The 17758-nt window shown below is 38.9% G+C and overlaps 1 protein-coding gene across 3 annotated transcripts; it reads right to left on the reverse strand.

The window, feature by feature from the left end:
- Positions 1-114: 114 nt before the first annotated feature.
- On the reverse strand, positions 115-15350 carry LOC117926957 (pentatricopeptide repeat-containing protein At5g65560). 3 transcript variants are annotated; one of them, XM_034846296.1, is made up of 4 exons: positions 12200-15350; positions 11844-12044; positions 3481-3551; positions 115-284 (listed from the first exon to the last, which is right to left on the reverse strand). In XM_034846296.1, the coding sequence occupies exon 1, from the start codon at positions 15255-15257 to the stop codon at positions 12369-12371; it is 2889 nt and encodes a 962-aa protein (XP_034702187.1). In that variant the 5' UTR covers positions 15258-15350; the 3' UTR covers positions 115-284; positions 3481-3551; positions 11844-12044; positions 12200-12368. The 3 variants fall into 3 exon arrangements, with proteins under 3 accessions (XP_034702187.1, XP_034702185.1, XP_034702188.1); XM_034846294.1 differs by lacking the exon at positions 115-284 and having other exon boundaries at positions 298-3551; XM_034846297.1 differs by lacking the exons at positions 115-284; positions 3481-3551 and adding an exon at positions 11273-11710.
- Positions 15351-17758: the final 2408 nt, after the last annotated feature.

Genomic DNA, 17758 nt, shown 5'->3' on the forward strand with positions numbered 1-17758 from the left:
GTTTCAAGCTTTTGTTGAAAATAGTTTTTTGCTTTTCTTCAGCAGCATTTTGCATTTTTCTAGCCTATGATATAGGTAAAACCGACTCTCATGGTTTGTAGGACCCAAAATCCATGGATTTAACAGCTAACATCAACTTCAGCTCTGGGTACACCAAAAATTTTCCCAGGAAAATATCAGGGCTCTTCACAACAACATGGATTCCCCGTTAATTCTACAACTCGAAACGATTTCAGAGGATTCTGAGCTTCTGCCCATATCATCCCATGTTGCCGAGAATGAAGCTGAGAAAGAAGATGACGAGAAAACATATGAAGTCGATCACGAGAAAGATTAATTACATTGCTCCTTGCTCATACTTACAAAACCAAAAAGAAAGCAAAGAGAAGGAAAGAAAAATTTTCCTACAGATGAAGAGAAGTATCCACGTCTGAACTATCAAAACTATTTGATGGGCTGACAAAGTTTGGTTCCACCGGCCACAAGCTTGACGACCGCGGGGTCGTCTTCTTGATGGATCGGGAATCAGCACACTTGACCTTCTGATTCGAGTTGGGTCCAAGAGAGAGGAAATCTTGATTGACAGGTTGCCTACATGGCCGGATGGTCTCAGGTTGGCCGGACAACAGCTTGCCTGAATCCAAAAGCATGGCTGGAGCGATCCTTTCAGACTCTGAGAAAAGCTTTAGCAGCTCTTTTTCCTCACGTCTCTCCTTCACCCTCTGCAACTGCCTGAACCTCTCTTGGAGGAGAGCGATGGAGGAGCTAACCATGGTCGGGTCACTACCCTGCCTACCCATTTGAGAGCTCAATCACGGGGAATATTGATGGGAACTAAGAGGTTCATGTATATATATAGGAGAAGACAGGGTTTCTGCTAAGCATTAGTTTATACACTATGATGCTCTCTAATTCATTCTGGGTGATATAATAGCTTGGAGAATCGGCTGCTGAGGAGCAAAATCCAAGAGGAAAGGCTGTTAAAGACTAATAGTAAAGATACGGGTTGGTGGATGTGAAGGCAAAAGGACCTTTTAAGATAGAAAGAGGGTGGGAGATAAAGGCCAAAGGAGGGTGGAGAGTAGCATTTGGAAGGATGTCTTAAAGGGAATAAAAGGTTAGGTGATGTTGTGTTGGCTGGTCTTTAAAACCCTGTTGGCTTGGGAGAAGATGGAAGCTGTTTTGGAAGGATCTGAAGGGATATTATTTCTTTTATCTGCTTCTATTCCTATTTTTCAATGGAGTTGGGATTGGAGAGAAGCAGGTGTCGATAAAAGACAAAGGATTAGAAGGAATATTTCTGGAGATTGATGTTGTGATTGGAACCTTGTGAAGGAAAGAGAGAGGAAAGACACCAACATGGCCCCTCTTCATCTATACATTACACAGAGATAGGAGTCCTACCCATGTGCTCATTCTGCCTTTTAAACCCATTACTTTCATAGGATCCTACCTTTCTGCATATCAACATAACTTCTATCTTTGCTTTCCTCAGAGTCAGAAATTTTGTTTTGACCCCACTTCAAATATCCAAATGGTTATAATTACATCATTCAACATGTCTAGGACCCCCAGAGTTCGATACAACACTGACAGCTCTACCTTAGGAAAGTGCTAGTTTACCATACAATCTGACCTATCAAAATAAATAGATATAAATAGATAGCTAGTTTGATAGGTTTGAGTTCAAGATCAATCTTACCTACGGACAACATCACAACACTGATAAGGCTTTTCACTACCTATCACAAGATGTGTTCCAGTGGGAAGCATTTTTTGTGCAAAATTTACCACAATCTGCTAACCATTGTGTCCAAAGACTACTGGTTCTTGAAGTCGATCCTCTCTAAGTTACAGCACACAGAGTGAGACAGTACATCATTGATTTGTTTCTTGGAACCATTCTATAATTGTGTTTGAGGTTGGGTGCTAATGGAGGAGCAACACTAGCATTCAAAACTTTCCCTAAATCAAAGGACAATTATGGATATGTCATCAAGTGAACCCACCCTTAAAAAAGCAATGCAGCTGATGTGGACACCATTAAACCCAGCAAGGGCATTCAGGCACCATCAAACCTTAATTTACAGTCCCTAAAGTAGGAATTTCACATTCTGGACACAAATTCAAGGAGTAGTGGGGTCACTAGAATGGTTTAAGACCATAAACTATCATATTGGTCTTGTGGGTAAACTTTTCCACAATTTTATGAAACGGTGCATTATTTTAGTGGATTCCTTTTCACCAAAATTGGAAGAAATTTGTTTTTGACTTGTTTTTTTTTCTTTTTCCAACATGACGGAAAGCAGGCTTACCATGTTAGTTTCTATTTGTAATTAGCTGCATTATCACCTAAGCATATTCATCAAGGACAGTATCTGTCATAACTTCCATTGTTTAAATGGAAGTCATTTCCTAATAAAGTTGATTTTCAACAGCTTGAAACAAACAAACTTGAAGTTTACACGATGAAGACAATCACATGCATTATTAAAGTTGTTACAATTTGAAGTCACTACTGTATTATATTTACCACCAAGGAAATAATTTCTGTCACGAAACCAAGGAAACAAATTCCATTGCCAAGAAAAAGAACCAACAATGGACCTAACAAACTTTTATATGGTGGGAGAGGTTTAAACTGACAATATATAGATTCAATACCTCCTTGATGAGGTGGCCAAATGAAAGGTGGACTAGCTTCCATAAAATGACTTCTAACAGAACTTCAATTATTAGGAGGAAAATATGACATATATATTTTCCTGACCATTGCAAGGAAATGAGAGAGAGATCATATACAATACAGTGCATATGATTTGAAGCACAGAGGTGTCTGATGCAGTTCTCTTACTGCTTCAGAAGGAGAACAATTTGCATCTGTTTTTAATAGGTAATTTCCATAAAATATTTCAGCAAGTTAAACTCTTGCGTAGCTCCTCACAAAGAAAAGCAAATAGTCTTGTGTTTAGGAATGACACAAATCTCCAACCCAGCTGTAGGATAATTACTTCTAACATAAGAAAAGAGATATCAAACTCTATTGGCCATGAGTAAGTCTTTCTTCCTCACGATTCATTCTGAATGAAACTTGAGCATTGATTCTCATACTGAAACAGAAATTTCACAGTGATACCAAAATGCATGCGTAGAATTGGACCTTCTCCATTGAGTTCAGTCATGTTCAATTAATGATCATGATTGATCATACCCCATTACTATTATCAGTTATCCATAGATGTCTGATTCATGGACTATTTGTGGGAGGGAGACTGGCAAAAGCCAAATCAATTTTACTTAATTCAAAACAGGTAAATTTTTGTTCAAAATTTATGAGGTTGTGATTACAGTTGCAACTGTGAAAATGAATCAAGAGAATGAAATTCAGTACAATAAAATTGGTGTATAGTTCATGAATGAACCTTTATTGGGGTAATCAAAGGCAAAATAATTTCGATATTGGTGTCATACAAAGTGTACCTTAGCATTTCAGTTACCAAGAAGATCTGAAAGCCAATGCACTGGCAACATGCAAGCTGGATGACATAAGCCTGCCAAAAAAAGAAAAAAAGGTTCAAACTGTCAAGCATGTCAATTTGCTAATAATTTAAATTTGTTGCTGTTCCAACAAAATGTGGTCTAAACATGCAGATCAATACTAGTCAAATGCACATTACTCAGGAGATATTCTAAACCATCAAGAAGCCCACTTGGCTAGATGTAATCGTCCATCTATAAATATTTCCCCTTTTTCATTCACAGAAATGCAAATGCAAATTCTTCAATCATCTAAAAGAGTTAAGTAATAAGATAGTTGAGATGTCCATGTTGGGCTATTTCGAACTTGTTTTTTCTCCTTGTTTTGAAGAGGGGTTGATGATACCGGAATTTCACAATAATATGTGGACCTATAAGGAAAAGCACTCGTCCATTATGACCTGTATACCTAATGGCATAGATACATCTTTTAATATTGAATATTAGTAAGTTTCCTCCTAGCAAAGCTTTTGAGGATCACGCCTTTGTCTCAATGAGGTGTAATTTGAAGCATTGACCTCCTATTTCTCCATTGCACTAAGACAAGGTACCAACCTAGTGCAAACTCCTACCTCTAGGTAAATGTCCATGTTATTGATACCGGCCCATGACAGATGCTGAGGGAATTCTCCTTCCCATTTTAGTGTGGAAGCATTCACTTTTTATTGTGAATGAAAGGAAGGGTCATCCCCAAGCTGCTAAGGTAGGTGATGAGAGATCACTTCCCCATCTTCAATTGTTGACTTCACCAACCCCTTCTCGCATTATCAAAAGGATACTTTCAAATCCTTGGCTCCACATTCATGAAAATAGGCAATCATCTATACTTCAATCAAGGGTATCAGAAAACATAATGCCTAGATGCTTTACACTTTCCTCAGTCATAAGCAGGGCTTGAGAAGCCTAATTGGGCTTGGTGCACCTTGGTGGTGGAATGGTTGGGTGTACCATCAAGTTCATGGGATGCCCAGGTTATGGATGCTTGCCTACAGCAAATACTGAGGGAAGTCTCCTCACCATCTCAAGGTGGAAGCATACAATTTGTATTCTGAATGAAACAAGGGGTCATACCTCACATGTTAAGAAGGTGATGAAAGGTCACTTCCCCATCTTCACTAACCTTTTTTCTCACATCATTAAAAGGATACTTTCAAATAACTGTCTCCACAATCATTCATGAAAATCAAGAATTACCAATACTTCTCTTGAGGGGATTATGTAGCACAATGCCAAGATGGTTTACACTTGCCTGAGTCCTGCTCAAGAAGCCTAATTGTGCTTAGTGCACCTTGTTGGTGGGGTTGGGCCTACCCTACCATCAAGTTTATGAGATGGTTTGAGCACCTTGATTTTGATGGCTAGAGCCGGAGGCTCTCTAAGGCAATATCAGCTCATTTATTAGTGAACTCATTGTAGCTTGACCGAGAGGGATGAAAGACCACTTAGTGGGACACATATAGCCAATGTTGCATGCTTCTCCTATAAATCAACTAGGTGCACTGGTGACACTATATTATTACTTCATGTAGACAAGACATCATTTTGTTGGTCATACTGTGTCATTTAGTTGTCTCTTAGTTAAAAGATGCTTGTAAATAAGCCCAAAGGCTTATCGTTTGAGAAAGAAGAGAGCAAAAGAGATAAAAAAAAAAAAATTAAAAAAAGCTTTAGCTTCTGGAGAAATCTCAAGTATTATTTTTCTCCATCTCAGAAGCTCACCCTCTGAGTTTCTCCTAGTAGCATTTTTCCTCGAATCCCTCTCACCTCTTAATATGCTCAACTCTGCCCTCGAATCAAGATACCTCACCACCCACATGGCTGATCTCCTCTCATAAAAAAATCCAGGTATAAAGAGGGTTGACGGTGAGGGAATAGGTGAGATCGTTATTTTACACCACACAATTTTCAACATTGGGCATATGAAAGCAAATTGCAAATGTGTTTGGTGTATGCTATTGTATTCAGCCATATGTTATTAAGTGCACTAATAATAGTATGTTTTGGTTTTGTTTTTGTTCTTTTAATCGTTTGTTATTATATAATGTCCATCAACAGAAGACACCTACAAGGACCATTTTATGAAATCATTGCCCTTCTCCATGCACACTGGTTGTAGTAGTGCAAGAAATTTTCTCAATCAAGCACTGTGAGTTCCCAAATTATTTGTTAAATTCCTAAAACACACCCAATTTTTTTGTTCACTCAGCTTAGTTTGAGTTCATCAATGATTTGCACATTATTTTCAGATCTTGTAAAATACGCTGAATGATTTTAATGAATAAAGAGAAATATATTAATAAAAAGAGGCACTTCAAGGAAGCACCCTAACGTATATAGGAGGTATACAAAGAAAAAAACCTTTACCCATGGCCTAACCAATCAACAAAATCTACAACGAAAGTGGGACCAGAAACAAAAAAAACCCCTGGTCCACACCCACAGATTACAAAGTAAAACCGATTTACACCCCTGAATCGAATGCTCTACATTTTCAAAAGCCCTACTGTTTCTTTCCTTCCAAACAATCCAAAAAAGGCACAAGGGTGCTGAACGCCACACTTTCCTCCTTTCCTTTCCCACACAAGGCCCTAACCACCCCAATAACGCCTCTCTTATTGAAGAGGGGAGCACCCACGAAACTCCAAAGAGAGAGAAAAGTAAGCTCCATAAACTTCTGGCCAACACACAATGCAAGAGGATGTGATCAATAGATTCTTCCTCTACCAAACACAAATAGCATCTATTAGCCAAGGAGAACCCTCTTTTCTGAAGACGATCCAATGTTACGGACTTTTTCCACGTGGCCTCCCAAGCAAAAAAACTTACCCTCAGAGGCACCAAAGAATTCCAAATGATGTTTGCAGGAAATTCTTCTCGTCTTTCCGGATCCAAATCCTTGTAAAGAGACTTAACTGAGAATCTTCCGTCCTTTGCCTTAGTCCAAATTACTTCATCTTCCACATCACTGTAAACCCTCCTCCCTTGCAATCTCAAGAGAAGGCGTTCCACCTCGATCACCTCCCAATCATTAATTCTCCTAGAGAACCTAGGAGCCCACACTCCCCCTCCAGAATGACTCCATACATCCGCTACCCAAGCCTCCTTATCCAAGGATATAGCATATAAAGAAGGAAAAAGAGAACACAACTTATCATCTCCACACCACTTATCCTCCCATAATCTAATCCTCCTACCATTTCCCACAGAATAAACCAAATTGTTACCTACCGCTTCCCACCCTCTCCTAATCGCTTTCCACAACCCAACCCCATAACTTCCTCTCACAACACAGGACCTCCAACCACCCTCTTCTTCCCCGTACTTTGCACTTATGACTTGCCTCCATAAAGCTTCCCTTTCCACCGCAAAACGCCAACTCCACTTACATAGGAGAGCCTTATTTAGCAACGCCAAGCTCCTCACACCCAAACCGCCCTTTCGTTTATCTGAGCAAATAATAGACCATTCCACTAAATGAGGCTTCCTTTCCAAGGCCCCACCACCCCAAAGAAAATCCCTTTGGATTCGCTCCAATCTCGAACTCACGCTTCTTGGCATCTGAAACAAGGACATACAATAGATAGGCATGCTGGACAGAGTGCTCTGGATCAAGGTCATTCTACCCCCCTTGGAGATATACTGCCTTTTCCAAATAGAAAGCCTCTTCCTCAACCTTTCCTCAACTCCGTCCCAAGTAGCCACCTCCTTGAAGCGAGCCCCCAAAGGAAGACCCAAATAAGTAGAAGGAAGCTTGCTGACCTTGCATCCAAACTCAAGGGCCACCTCCTCTACATTCTCCACTCTTCCCACCGCGATGATCTCACTTTTGTCTAAATTCACCTTCAACCCTGACATTGCTTCAAACCACATAAGAAGCCAACTCAAATAGGACACCTGATCAATGGAAGGCTCACAAAAAACTAAGGTGTCATCGCAAACAACAAATGAGTGATCTCCCACTCCCCCCCCCCCCCCCCCCTCCTCTCCCACTGAGTTGCCACCCGACAAAAACCCCCCCTCCTTTGCTCTCTTCAACAAGCAACTAAGTGCCTCTATGACAATCACGAACAAGTAGGGGAAAGGGGATCCCCCTGTCTCAACCCCTAGAACTTTTGAAAAAACCTGAGGAAGTTCCATTAATAAGGACAGAGAACTGACAGTCCAATACACCACTGAATCCAGTTGATCCACTTAGCTCCAAAGCCCATCATTTCCATCAACCAAAAGAGAAAACTCCAATTCACATGGTCGTATGCTTTTTCAATATCTAGCTTGCAAAGGATGCCCCCTCCCCCACTTTTCTGCATTGAATGAATCGCCTCATTCGCAATCAACGAGGCATCCAGGATTTGCCTTCTCTCCACAAAAGCATTTTGGGACTTGGACACTAACTTACCCATCACCTTTTTAAGCCTATTAGCTAACACCTTTGCTAACAACTTATAAAGACTTCCCACCAAGCTTATAGGTCTAAAGTCCTTGAGGTCTTCAGCTCCTCCTTTCTTAGGAATTAAAACCAGAAAAGATGCATTTATGCTCTTGATGAACTTACCCTGATCATGAAAGTCCTTGAAAAACCCCATCACTTCCTCCTTCAAAAAGCTCCAACTGAATTGCCAAAACGCCATTGTGAAACCATAAGGACCAGGAGCTTTATCCCCATTGAGATCCGATAGAGCACCAAAAACCTCTTCCTCAGAAAAAGGAGCTTCTAACATAGTTGCAGTTTCCCCTTCCAAGACCCCAACCTGCAGCCCATTGCATCTAGGCCTCCACTCAGTTGTTTCTGACAACAGAGAGTGGAAAGCCTGAACCACACCCTCCTTGATGTCACTCTCTTCAGAAACCCACGTCCCATTTATCTTGATCTTCACCATGGAGTTGACCCTCTTGTGAGCATTGGCCATTTTATGAAAGTATCCAGTGTTTTTGTCTCCCTCCCTCAGCCATAACTCTCTCGACTTTTGCCTCCAAGATGTCTCTTCCATTAACACCCACTTTTCCTTCAAAGCCTGCTTTCTGGAATTTTGCTCTTCAGTATTCAACACCTTATCCCCTTCTATTGAATCCCAAAACATCATTTGCTTCAAAGCTGATTCTTTTCTGGCATTCACGTTCCCAAACACTTCTCTATTCCACACCTTCAAGCAGGCCTTAAGCGCTTTCAGCTTTTCAGACATCGTGAAACTAAAGGAACCTCTGAATTTGAATCCCACCCACCAATTCCTAAGTAAATCCTTAAAACCTTCTTCCTTCAGCCTCAAGGAACCTCTGAATGATGCTAAAATTAAATGAAAATTCAACAATTACTCTGCAGCTTAAAATGGCAACATCCTTGCCTGTATTTTTTTTTTTTTTTTTCTGATGGACAAGAAAAAATGTGTGTGTGTGTATGGCAAAAAAAGAGTACACCAGAGAATGGAGGACATATACAATGGGTACAAAGAGGCAAAACCATTCAAGAGAAACAAAAAACAACTTTCTCATCAACAAACTCAATCAAAGACATTGAACCTTCCTTTATGTAGATGCCCAGCCATGCTAAAAGGTTAATCAGGAATAAACATTTCAACTTTTGATCCGAAAACTCCTCATTTTCAAACACTTGTTGGAATGCTTTGTTGAATATAATGAATTTATAGTGTACAATCTTTCCTTTTTTTAATATAGGTCACATGTATGGTAGTTAGGACTCCTAGCCTTGTATATATATATTTTTTCAATTGTAAGTAGACACTATATGAATGAGAATCAAGGTTTTCTTCTCTCTCTCTCTTAACATGGTATCAGAGCCAAGGGAGAAAACCTAATTCTTTCCAATTTCCCCGTGTCATCAATTCCGGGAAACCTTCCTGTGACCGTGTTTCATTCCAGTCACCTTCCCCAGACCCCAAAGCTTTCCGATCGGTCGAATCGTCGTCAGAAAACATTCACCGCCGGCGACTTTTCCGGTGAAGTCTTTTTCTGACACCGCAAGGAGCGCCTAGAGGAGATCTCCAATTTTTCCCAAAGCACCGGAGCCAGAAAACCACCCACGCGCGTTTTTCCGGCCGGCGCGTGAGGACGCGTGAGCCACTTTCCGGTGACGCGCTTCCTCCTCCAGCCTCGCCTGACGCCGACTAGCCACCCTTCATACCTGTTTCTGCCATTCGAGCCCTGCACGTGCCTCTTTTGGGGTTCTTTTGCCTCCGCCGACCCTCCGAACAGTTTTTCCGGCATCCTCCGGCTATTTTTTCTCAACTCTAATCCCTGCACATGCCTTGGGAAGTGTTCTTCTACCTTTCCGGTGGTGCCACGGTTGTTTTTCTTTTCTATTTGGTCTCTCACACGGGCAATTCTTCGATTTTTCCTTCTTCAGCCGCATCTGAAGCCGTATTAGGGCTCTCTTCGATCAAAATATACTTCATTCTCCAGATAAGTCGATATGGCTACTAAAACTTCCGTGTGCAGGTTACGCCGTTCTCTATATGGCTTGAAACAATCTCCTCGAGCATGGTTTGGCCATTTTAGTTCTGTTGTTCAAGAGTTTGGCATGCTTCGCAGTACAGTAGACCATTCAGTTTTCTATCATCATAACTTCTTGGGGCAGTGTATTTATTTGGTTGTTTATGTGGACGACATCGTCATTACAGGCAGTGATCAGGATGGTATTCAGAAACTAAAGCAACATCTTTTTACCCACTTTCAGACCAAAGACTTGGGGAAACTCAAGTATTTCTTGGGAATTGAGATAGCTCAATCCAGTTCCGGTGTGTCCTTTCCCAAAGGAAGTATGCTTTAGACATCCTGGAAGAAACTGGTATGTTAGACTGTAACCGATAGACACACCTATGGATCCGAATGTCAAACTTGTACCAGACAGGGGAGCCTTTAGGAGACCCTAGGAGATATCGACGGCTCGTAGGTAAATTGAACTATCTCACCATTACTCGTCCAGACATTTCTTTTCCTGTGAGTGTTGTTAGTCAATTCCTACAGTCACCATGTGATAGCCATTGGGATGTCGTAATCCGCATTCTTCGATATATCAAAAGTACACCAGGCCAAGGTGTGTTGTACAAGAACAGAGGTCATACTCAGGTTGTTGGTTACACAGATGCAGATTGGGTTGGCTCACCCACAGATAGACGTTCCACTTCAGGGTACTGTGTTTTTATTGGAGGTAATCTAATATCTTGGAAGAGTAAGAAACAAGATGTAGTGGTCAAATCTAGTGCTGAAACTGAGTATCGAGCTATGGCTTTGGCAACATGTGAACTCATATGGTTGAGACATCTTCTTCGAGAGTTGAGATTTGGAAAGGATGAACAGATGAAACTCACCTGTGATAACCAGGCTGCATTACATATTGCATCCAATCCAGTCTTTCATGAAAGGATCAAACATATTGAAGTTGATTGTCACTTCATTAGAGAGAAGATCGCATCAAGATGTATTGCTACAAGTTTTGTTAATTCAAATGATCAACTAGCAGACATCTTCACTAAATCTCTCAGAGGTCCTAGGATTAAATACATTTGTAACAAGCTTGGTGCATATGACGTATATGCTCCAGCTTGAGGGGGAGTGTTGAATATAATGAATTTATAGTGTACAATCTTTCCTTTTTTAATATAGGTCACATGTATGGTAGTTAGGACTCCTAGCCTTATATATATATATTTTCTCAATTGTAAGTAGACACTATATGAATGAGAATCAAGGTTTTCTTCTCTCTCTCTCTTAACATGCTTCTTTCCACAAAGTCCAAAATATGCATAGAGGGGCAGCCTTCCCAACATTCTTCCATTCTCTCTTTCAACATCCTTGCCTTTACATGTGTTGCCTTTTCAACTTGCTAATTCATTATTGAATTTGTCCTGGATAAAAAACTCATTTTTTCAGATTAACCACCAATTTCCAAAAATTTCTCAGCATTGAATGGTTCCCTAACCCAATTAACTACCGACAGTCTGTTGTCTGTAGTTTGATTTTTAAGTGGCTCCATGATAAAGTTGGTAGATTAACAGAAGAAGATCAAATGGCAGATAGGTCCAGAATTTTAATACAGACCCGCGGAGATTTTGTTACAATGATGAATTGATCACAATATAGGTGATGCAAAAGTATAAAGTCAAGCAACATACAGAGCATATTAAACCACATTAGGTAACCTGTCATCATATTCATCATCCTGATAAACAAAATAGAATACTCAGTCACATCACCTCCTCAAACAAAAAATTTTATGTTTTCCACAGTAACAAGAGACAATGGATGTAAATGACAGATATGTTGTCATGTAAAGTTTAAGTTAAAACCAATACCTTTTAGTTTCATATAAAACCAAGCCTTCCAATTCTTTCTATGATTAGCTTCATAGAAATCATGCCTTCCAATTTTTATCCAATAATGATTGTCTTCTCCTACTAGTGCACCGAGAGCTCATTCTTCCTGCTGTTTTAATGTAATTCTGGCGTGAGGCTCCAGGAAACATTAGCATATTGTTTCTTTGTGAGGTGAAACTACTGAAATAAGCAAAGCAATCAGAATCATGAGCTTTCTTTCTTCAGAAACCATAACCGAAAATTTACAAGATTAAAACAAAGAAATAATATATATATGTATGTATGTATGTATGTATGTATGTATGTATGTATGGAGTAAGGCATCATATGCTCACCATTTATTGGACGATGGAGCTGCAATGGATTACATCTCAAAAAATAATTATCCACAAGTGGGAAAATCTCACCCCAATCAGTGGATTACCAGGGCCCATTATTAGCTGACTATGTCCTCTGGAAGCATGTACACATTTTTTGTGTCTGGATACAATAGAAAACCTGAACTTAATTGCTATCTTTCAGAACTTTCAATTTATCAGCAAGTGGCTCTGATTCTATGGATTTGCCAATCCTAGACAGTTCTCTACCCAAAATTACATATGTCTGTATATTTGGAGTGAAATTCTTGGATTCCATGATGTGAAGAAGCTTCATGCATAGATCTAATTCTCCTTCCTTCAGCAATCCATCAACCAAGACTGTCCAAACAATCTCATCTGCATTCCATTCCTTTTCAAGCATGTTATCAAACAAAGCTTGGGCCTCTTCCACCTGACCTGCTTTGCAGAGAGCACAAATAAGCGCTCTGTAAATTGATAAGTGAAGCTGAAAGCCTTTAGCATCAATAGAATGGAAGATTTTTAGAGCATGATCCACTTCTAAATTCTTACAATGAGCAATTAATAGAGAGTAATAGATCTCTCTGTCAGGACAGAAACCTCTCTCTTTCATGTCCTTAACTAACTGCTCTGCCTCATAAAATCTGCCTTTCCTACACAAACCACTAACTAAAGTACTGTAGGTATCAAGAGTAGGTTCACATCCAATCTCTGACATTCTAGCTAAGAGATTAGAGACAATTTCAAAGTTGACACCCTTCTCATGTGGACTGAAACTGTACACTGCTTCGTGTTGGACTGCAACCTTTTCTTCAAGCAAAAGGCATTCTTTCTGTAACCCTTTCAACAACACACTGTAAGTTCGATAGTTGGGTTTGCAGCCCACATCAACCATCCGTCGGAGAAGCAAGAATGCATGATCTATCCTACCCAGCACAACAAAACCATCAATGAGTGAGGTAAATGTTACCTCATCAGGAGCCAATCCTTTCCTCTCCATTTCTTTGAGCAGAATCTCAGCTTCATCAGCTTTGCCTTCTTGACACAGCCCATAAATGAGAGAGCTGTAAGTGTACAAATTAGGAAGACATTTTCTTTTCCCCATATCATGGAAAATCTTGAATGCAAATTGGGTCCTGCCATTCCTACAAAGCCCATCAATCAAAGTCGTGTAGGTAATGACATTTGGTAGCAACCCTTGCTCTGCCATCTTATCACAAATTTTCTCTGCTTCAGAAAACTGGTTCTCTTTGGACAAACCATTTATAACAGCATTGTAACTTTCAACATTTGGATTACAACCCATTTCCTCCATTCTCTTGAGCAATGACAGAGCAATATCTACCTTCCCGTCCTTACTGTGACCATCAATCAAAGCAGTATAGCTGACTGGATTTGGATTCAAACCACATTCCACCATTTCCTGGAAATAAAAAGAAGCAGACTCCAATTTTCCCCACTTGGAAAAACCTGAAACAAGTTCATTATAAGTCCATTCATCTGGTTCACATCCATTCTCCTTCATTAAATCCAATAACCTTGCAGCATTGTTCACATTTCCCTTTGTAAGATATCCATTAATCAGTGTGTTATACGTTACCACTGTTGGCAAGGGACCCATTTTCAGCATTTTTTCAAAAAGAACCATTGCCTTCTCAATATCACCTCCTAGGCACAATCCCTTTATAATCTCATTGTAGGTTTGGGTATTAGCCAAGGAACCATGCCCCTCCATCCAGTGAAAAATCTTCAGAGCAGTACTGAATCGTCCTCCAACACACAATTCATTTATCAAGGCATTATATGTAACTGTGTTTGGAACCAAACCTTCCTTCAACATTTTGTGGTATAACCCAATTGCAACCTCAAGTTTACCTAATCTGGACAGCCCACTGATCAATGCTGTATATGTCTGTACATTTGGACGGCAACCTCTCTTCTTCATCCTGGCTACAAGCTCAATTGCCTCCTCCTCATGTTCAATGGCACATAACGCAGTAATAGGCAGAGTGTATGTATAAACTGTTGGTTCAATGCCTTTCTCAATCATTTCTTCAAGCATGTCCAGTGCTTCATCCACCCTCCCTTCATTACACAACCCATTGATAAGAGTTGAATATGTAACTGAATTTGGATCACAACCCTCCTTCACCATTCTATCAAAAACCCCAAATGCCAAATCCAAGTTACGATTCCTACAATGCCCGAGGATCAAAGATGTGTATGTAAAAACATCTGGGCTCAAGTCATACTGAAAAATCTGACTCAAAATCAACTCAGCTTCACGAACCTTACCCTTTTTAGACAATATATTAATCAGTGTATTAAACGTCAATAAACTCGGCTGAATTCCACTATTCAGCATTTGCTTATACAAATTACGAGCACCCTCAACCATCTCAAACTTAGCCAATTGAATCAACAATGTATTACAACTATACAAACTAAACCCAAAACCCATCCCACTGATGTCATTTAAAAAATCCGCCACCCGCCTAATCTCTTCCTCATTTCTACAAGCTTTGATCATCAGAATCCTAATATGATCAGCCGGCGCAAATACCCGATCACGCACAAGCCTATTTAACATCGAGATAAAACAGTTCATATTATGTTTGTAAAAAGGCCTCTTAGAAATCCAGTAAAAGAATTGTATCACCGATTCTGTATCTTTATGCACAGCCACAATCTCCGCAACATGGTGGGCTTTGAGCTGTGGACTCAACTGCTTCAGCTCCGAGCTTCCCTTCCATTGAACCCGGGACAAGATGGCGCAGACCCTGGAGACTATTGCCTGAAAAGGTTCTCTGGAGGCGGGAACCGCGAAATGGGAAGAAATGTGGGGTTTTGAAGAGAAATTAAGAAAACCCAATACAGAAGAGTGGTTTTGGAGGTGAACGAGACATGGGGTTTTGAGATGATTTACCATTTCGTGAGAAAAGCGCTCATGAGTTGTGGAACACGAAGATATGAAGGTCTTCTTGAACTGGGTTTTGCAGATCAGAGGATGGGGCTTTGCGGTGAGTGGACTCGGCGAGTTGATGAACGTGGTCATTGGAGAGCCATTGCTGAATAGAGAAGGGTTAGAAGAGAAGAGAAATGAAATCAAATGTCGGGGCCCGTTTGGACGGAATGCGGATGCACCTGCTCTCTCCCATTTTCCCAAACAGCCCCTTAACATTCGGAAGAGTTAGGGTTGTTGGACCTTTAAACTCCAAAGAAATGTTTGGATTAATGGGAATAATAATAATAATAATAAAAGGAAAAGAAAGGAAGGCCGGAAATTACAAAAAGAAAAGGAAAATAAAAAAGGGTGAAAATTACAAACATGAGTGATTTTTACAATCAAAATATTAAAAATATTGATCATATTTTTAAATATTATTCTTTTATTAAATAAATTTAGGATTGTATTAAATATAATTGTCATACACCTCTCTTGTATGCAGGTGATTTCTTATCTCGGTTTGAAATGATATATGAAAACTATAAAATTAACCATAAAATTTTCAATCATCCTATGAAAAAATTTGTCATCATATAGTGGAATGTATGAATTTATAGAATTCAAATATTTTTTAAGAAAATCCAACACAACCCCTTTCTCGTTACTAAAAAAACTACCTTAAACTTTCAAAATCTTTAGGATTATACGATTGATTCTTATCTTCAAAATGAATAATGCAATGTTCCTCAAATAGTGGAAAAATGGATTCATTATTATTAGAAAAATTAGGCTAATCCAACCTATGGTAATCACCTTAAAGGGAGGGGTGAATAGGGTGATAGTCTCTTTTTGCAAATTTACACTATATGAATGTAAGAGACAATTATATACAAGTATATAATAAGCAATATAAATTAAAAGAATAGGGAAGAGAGAATGCAAATATGAGATTTTATAGTGGTTCGGCGCAATCTGGCCTACATCCACTCTCCTCTAGCTTCAATCCCAAGCTTGAGGTTCCACTAATTCAAGGCTTCCAAACAAGCATTCAAGCAATACAATTGGATTATGATTCCAATTCACTCTCTTGGACTTTTGGCTCAAAGCACCCTTTACACTTCTCAAGAGATATCTCACTCTTGAACAACCCCTCAAGTGATATCCCACACTTGATAAACTTCCTATCAAAGATTTACAAATAAATGATCTCACAAAATTCTAGTACAAAAACTTTAAGCTCAAATGATACAAGAAAACTAGGATTGAAATGCGCACTAAGAATATGCAAGTTTTAGAACAATGGTGCACTAAAAAACACTCTTCCAATCTCAAATATATTCAAGAAATGTTTGGAAAGATTAAACTCTTTAAACAATGAAGATTGAAACCTTTTTATAGAAGAAAAAAACCAAACTAGTCGTTGGGGGTTCGACTGGTCAAGTTAGGGGTTGACCGATTGACTAGCCGTTAGCATTTAATGTTTGGCAGGTGACCATTGGGCCTCGACCGGACCTCGACCAGACTTTAATCGGTTGAGGTTCAACCTTGACCAGTTGAACAACCATTCTGGAAGAAAGAGAAAATTTTTTGCACCCTCGACCGGTTGAGCTGGGGGTCGACCCGGACCTCGACTGGTTGAGCTGGCGGTCGACCGGTTCCTCATCCAGTTCAACCAGTTGAGCCGTTTTTGGCTCAACAATCAACTTTTTCAACTTAAAACCTTTTAAAACAAGTTTGAAAAACATTTAACACAAGGTTTTAGTTGAAAACATGAAATCATCTAATTTTTAAAATATTTAAAACAAAATAACTCTTGGATAATTTTGGTGCATAAGTAAAGAATGTAATTCATGAAAATCTTAGTGCACCAATAACCTTACAAAGAGATCTTATGAAGCTTGGGTCTTGAAAAACACTTCTTTTTAAGGTGGTCTTCTTTTTCATGATTTCTTATTGGCTTGATTTGTCTTTATGATTGTCACTTTGGAAATCATCTTGCCTAATCACACTTGAAATATAATCATTAGTTCTAAACTTTGTTTTGTTATCATCAAAATCAAGATTAACCAAATATTGATTTCACAATTATATTCCTCCTATTAATGAATTATTTAAACTAAATTTTGATAATTTAAGAATAAAGAATAAAAGTACATCATGATGGATTATTAGAGACTTTAATGGAACTACAAAAATAGTTGCAAGAAGGTACATATGCAATACTTCAATAATTATTATAAAAATTATGACTTTAATAAATGACATGTTAGCTGCTACAACCAATGAGTTCTTAAAACCAAACATTAAAGGTGATTCAAAAATACTAAAGATTATTATAATAAAAAGAGTAATATTCCTAATTTTATTATGTTATTAATAGAGGATATTATTTCAAGATTTAAATATTCACGATTGTTGTCATATTTATAACGAAACAAATAGAAAAATATTTTTAATATAAAGTCAATCATTTAATAGTCAATTTTTTTTTTAAAGATGTTACAAAGTTGGTTTTGAAGATTATTAGATCGAATTTATAAGTATTTTCCTTTCATACTCTATTTTCATAAAAAAAAAAAAGTTTTTCCTTAAAAAAAGGTTTTTTGAGG

This window comes from Vitis riparia, chromosome 12, assembly GCF_004353265.1.
Source record: "Vitis riparia cultivar Riparia Gloire de Montpellier isolate 1030 chromosome 12, EGFV_Vit.rip_1.0, whole genome shotgun sequence".
In the NCBI taxonomy this organism is placed as follows: Eukaryota; Viridiplantae; Streptophyta; class Magnoliopsida; order Vitales; family Vitaceae; genus Vitis; species Vitis riparia.

Bases quoted from the DNA above. Each gene is read 5' to 3' on its own strand.
- LOC117926957 (XM_034846296.1), bottom strand. From the start codon at position 15,257: ATGACCACGTTCATCAACTCGCCGAGTCCACTCACCGCAAAGCCCCAT.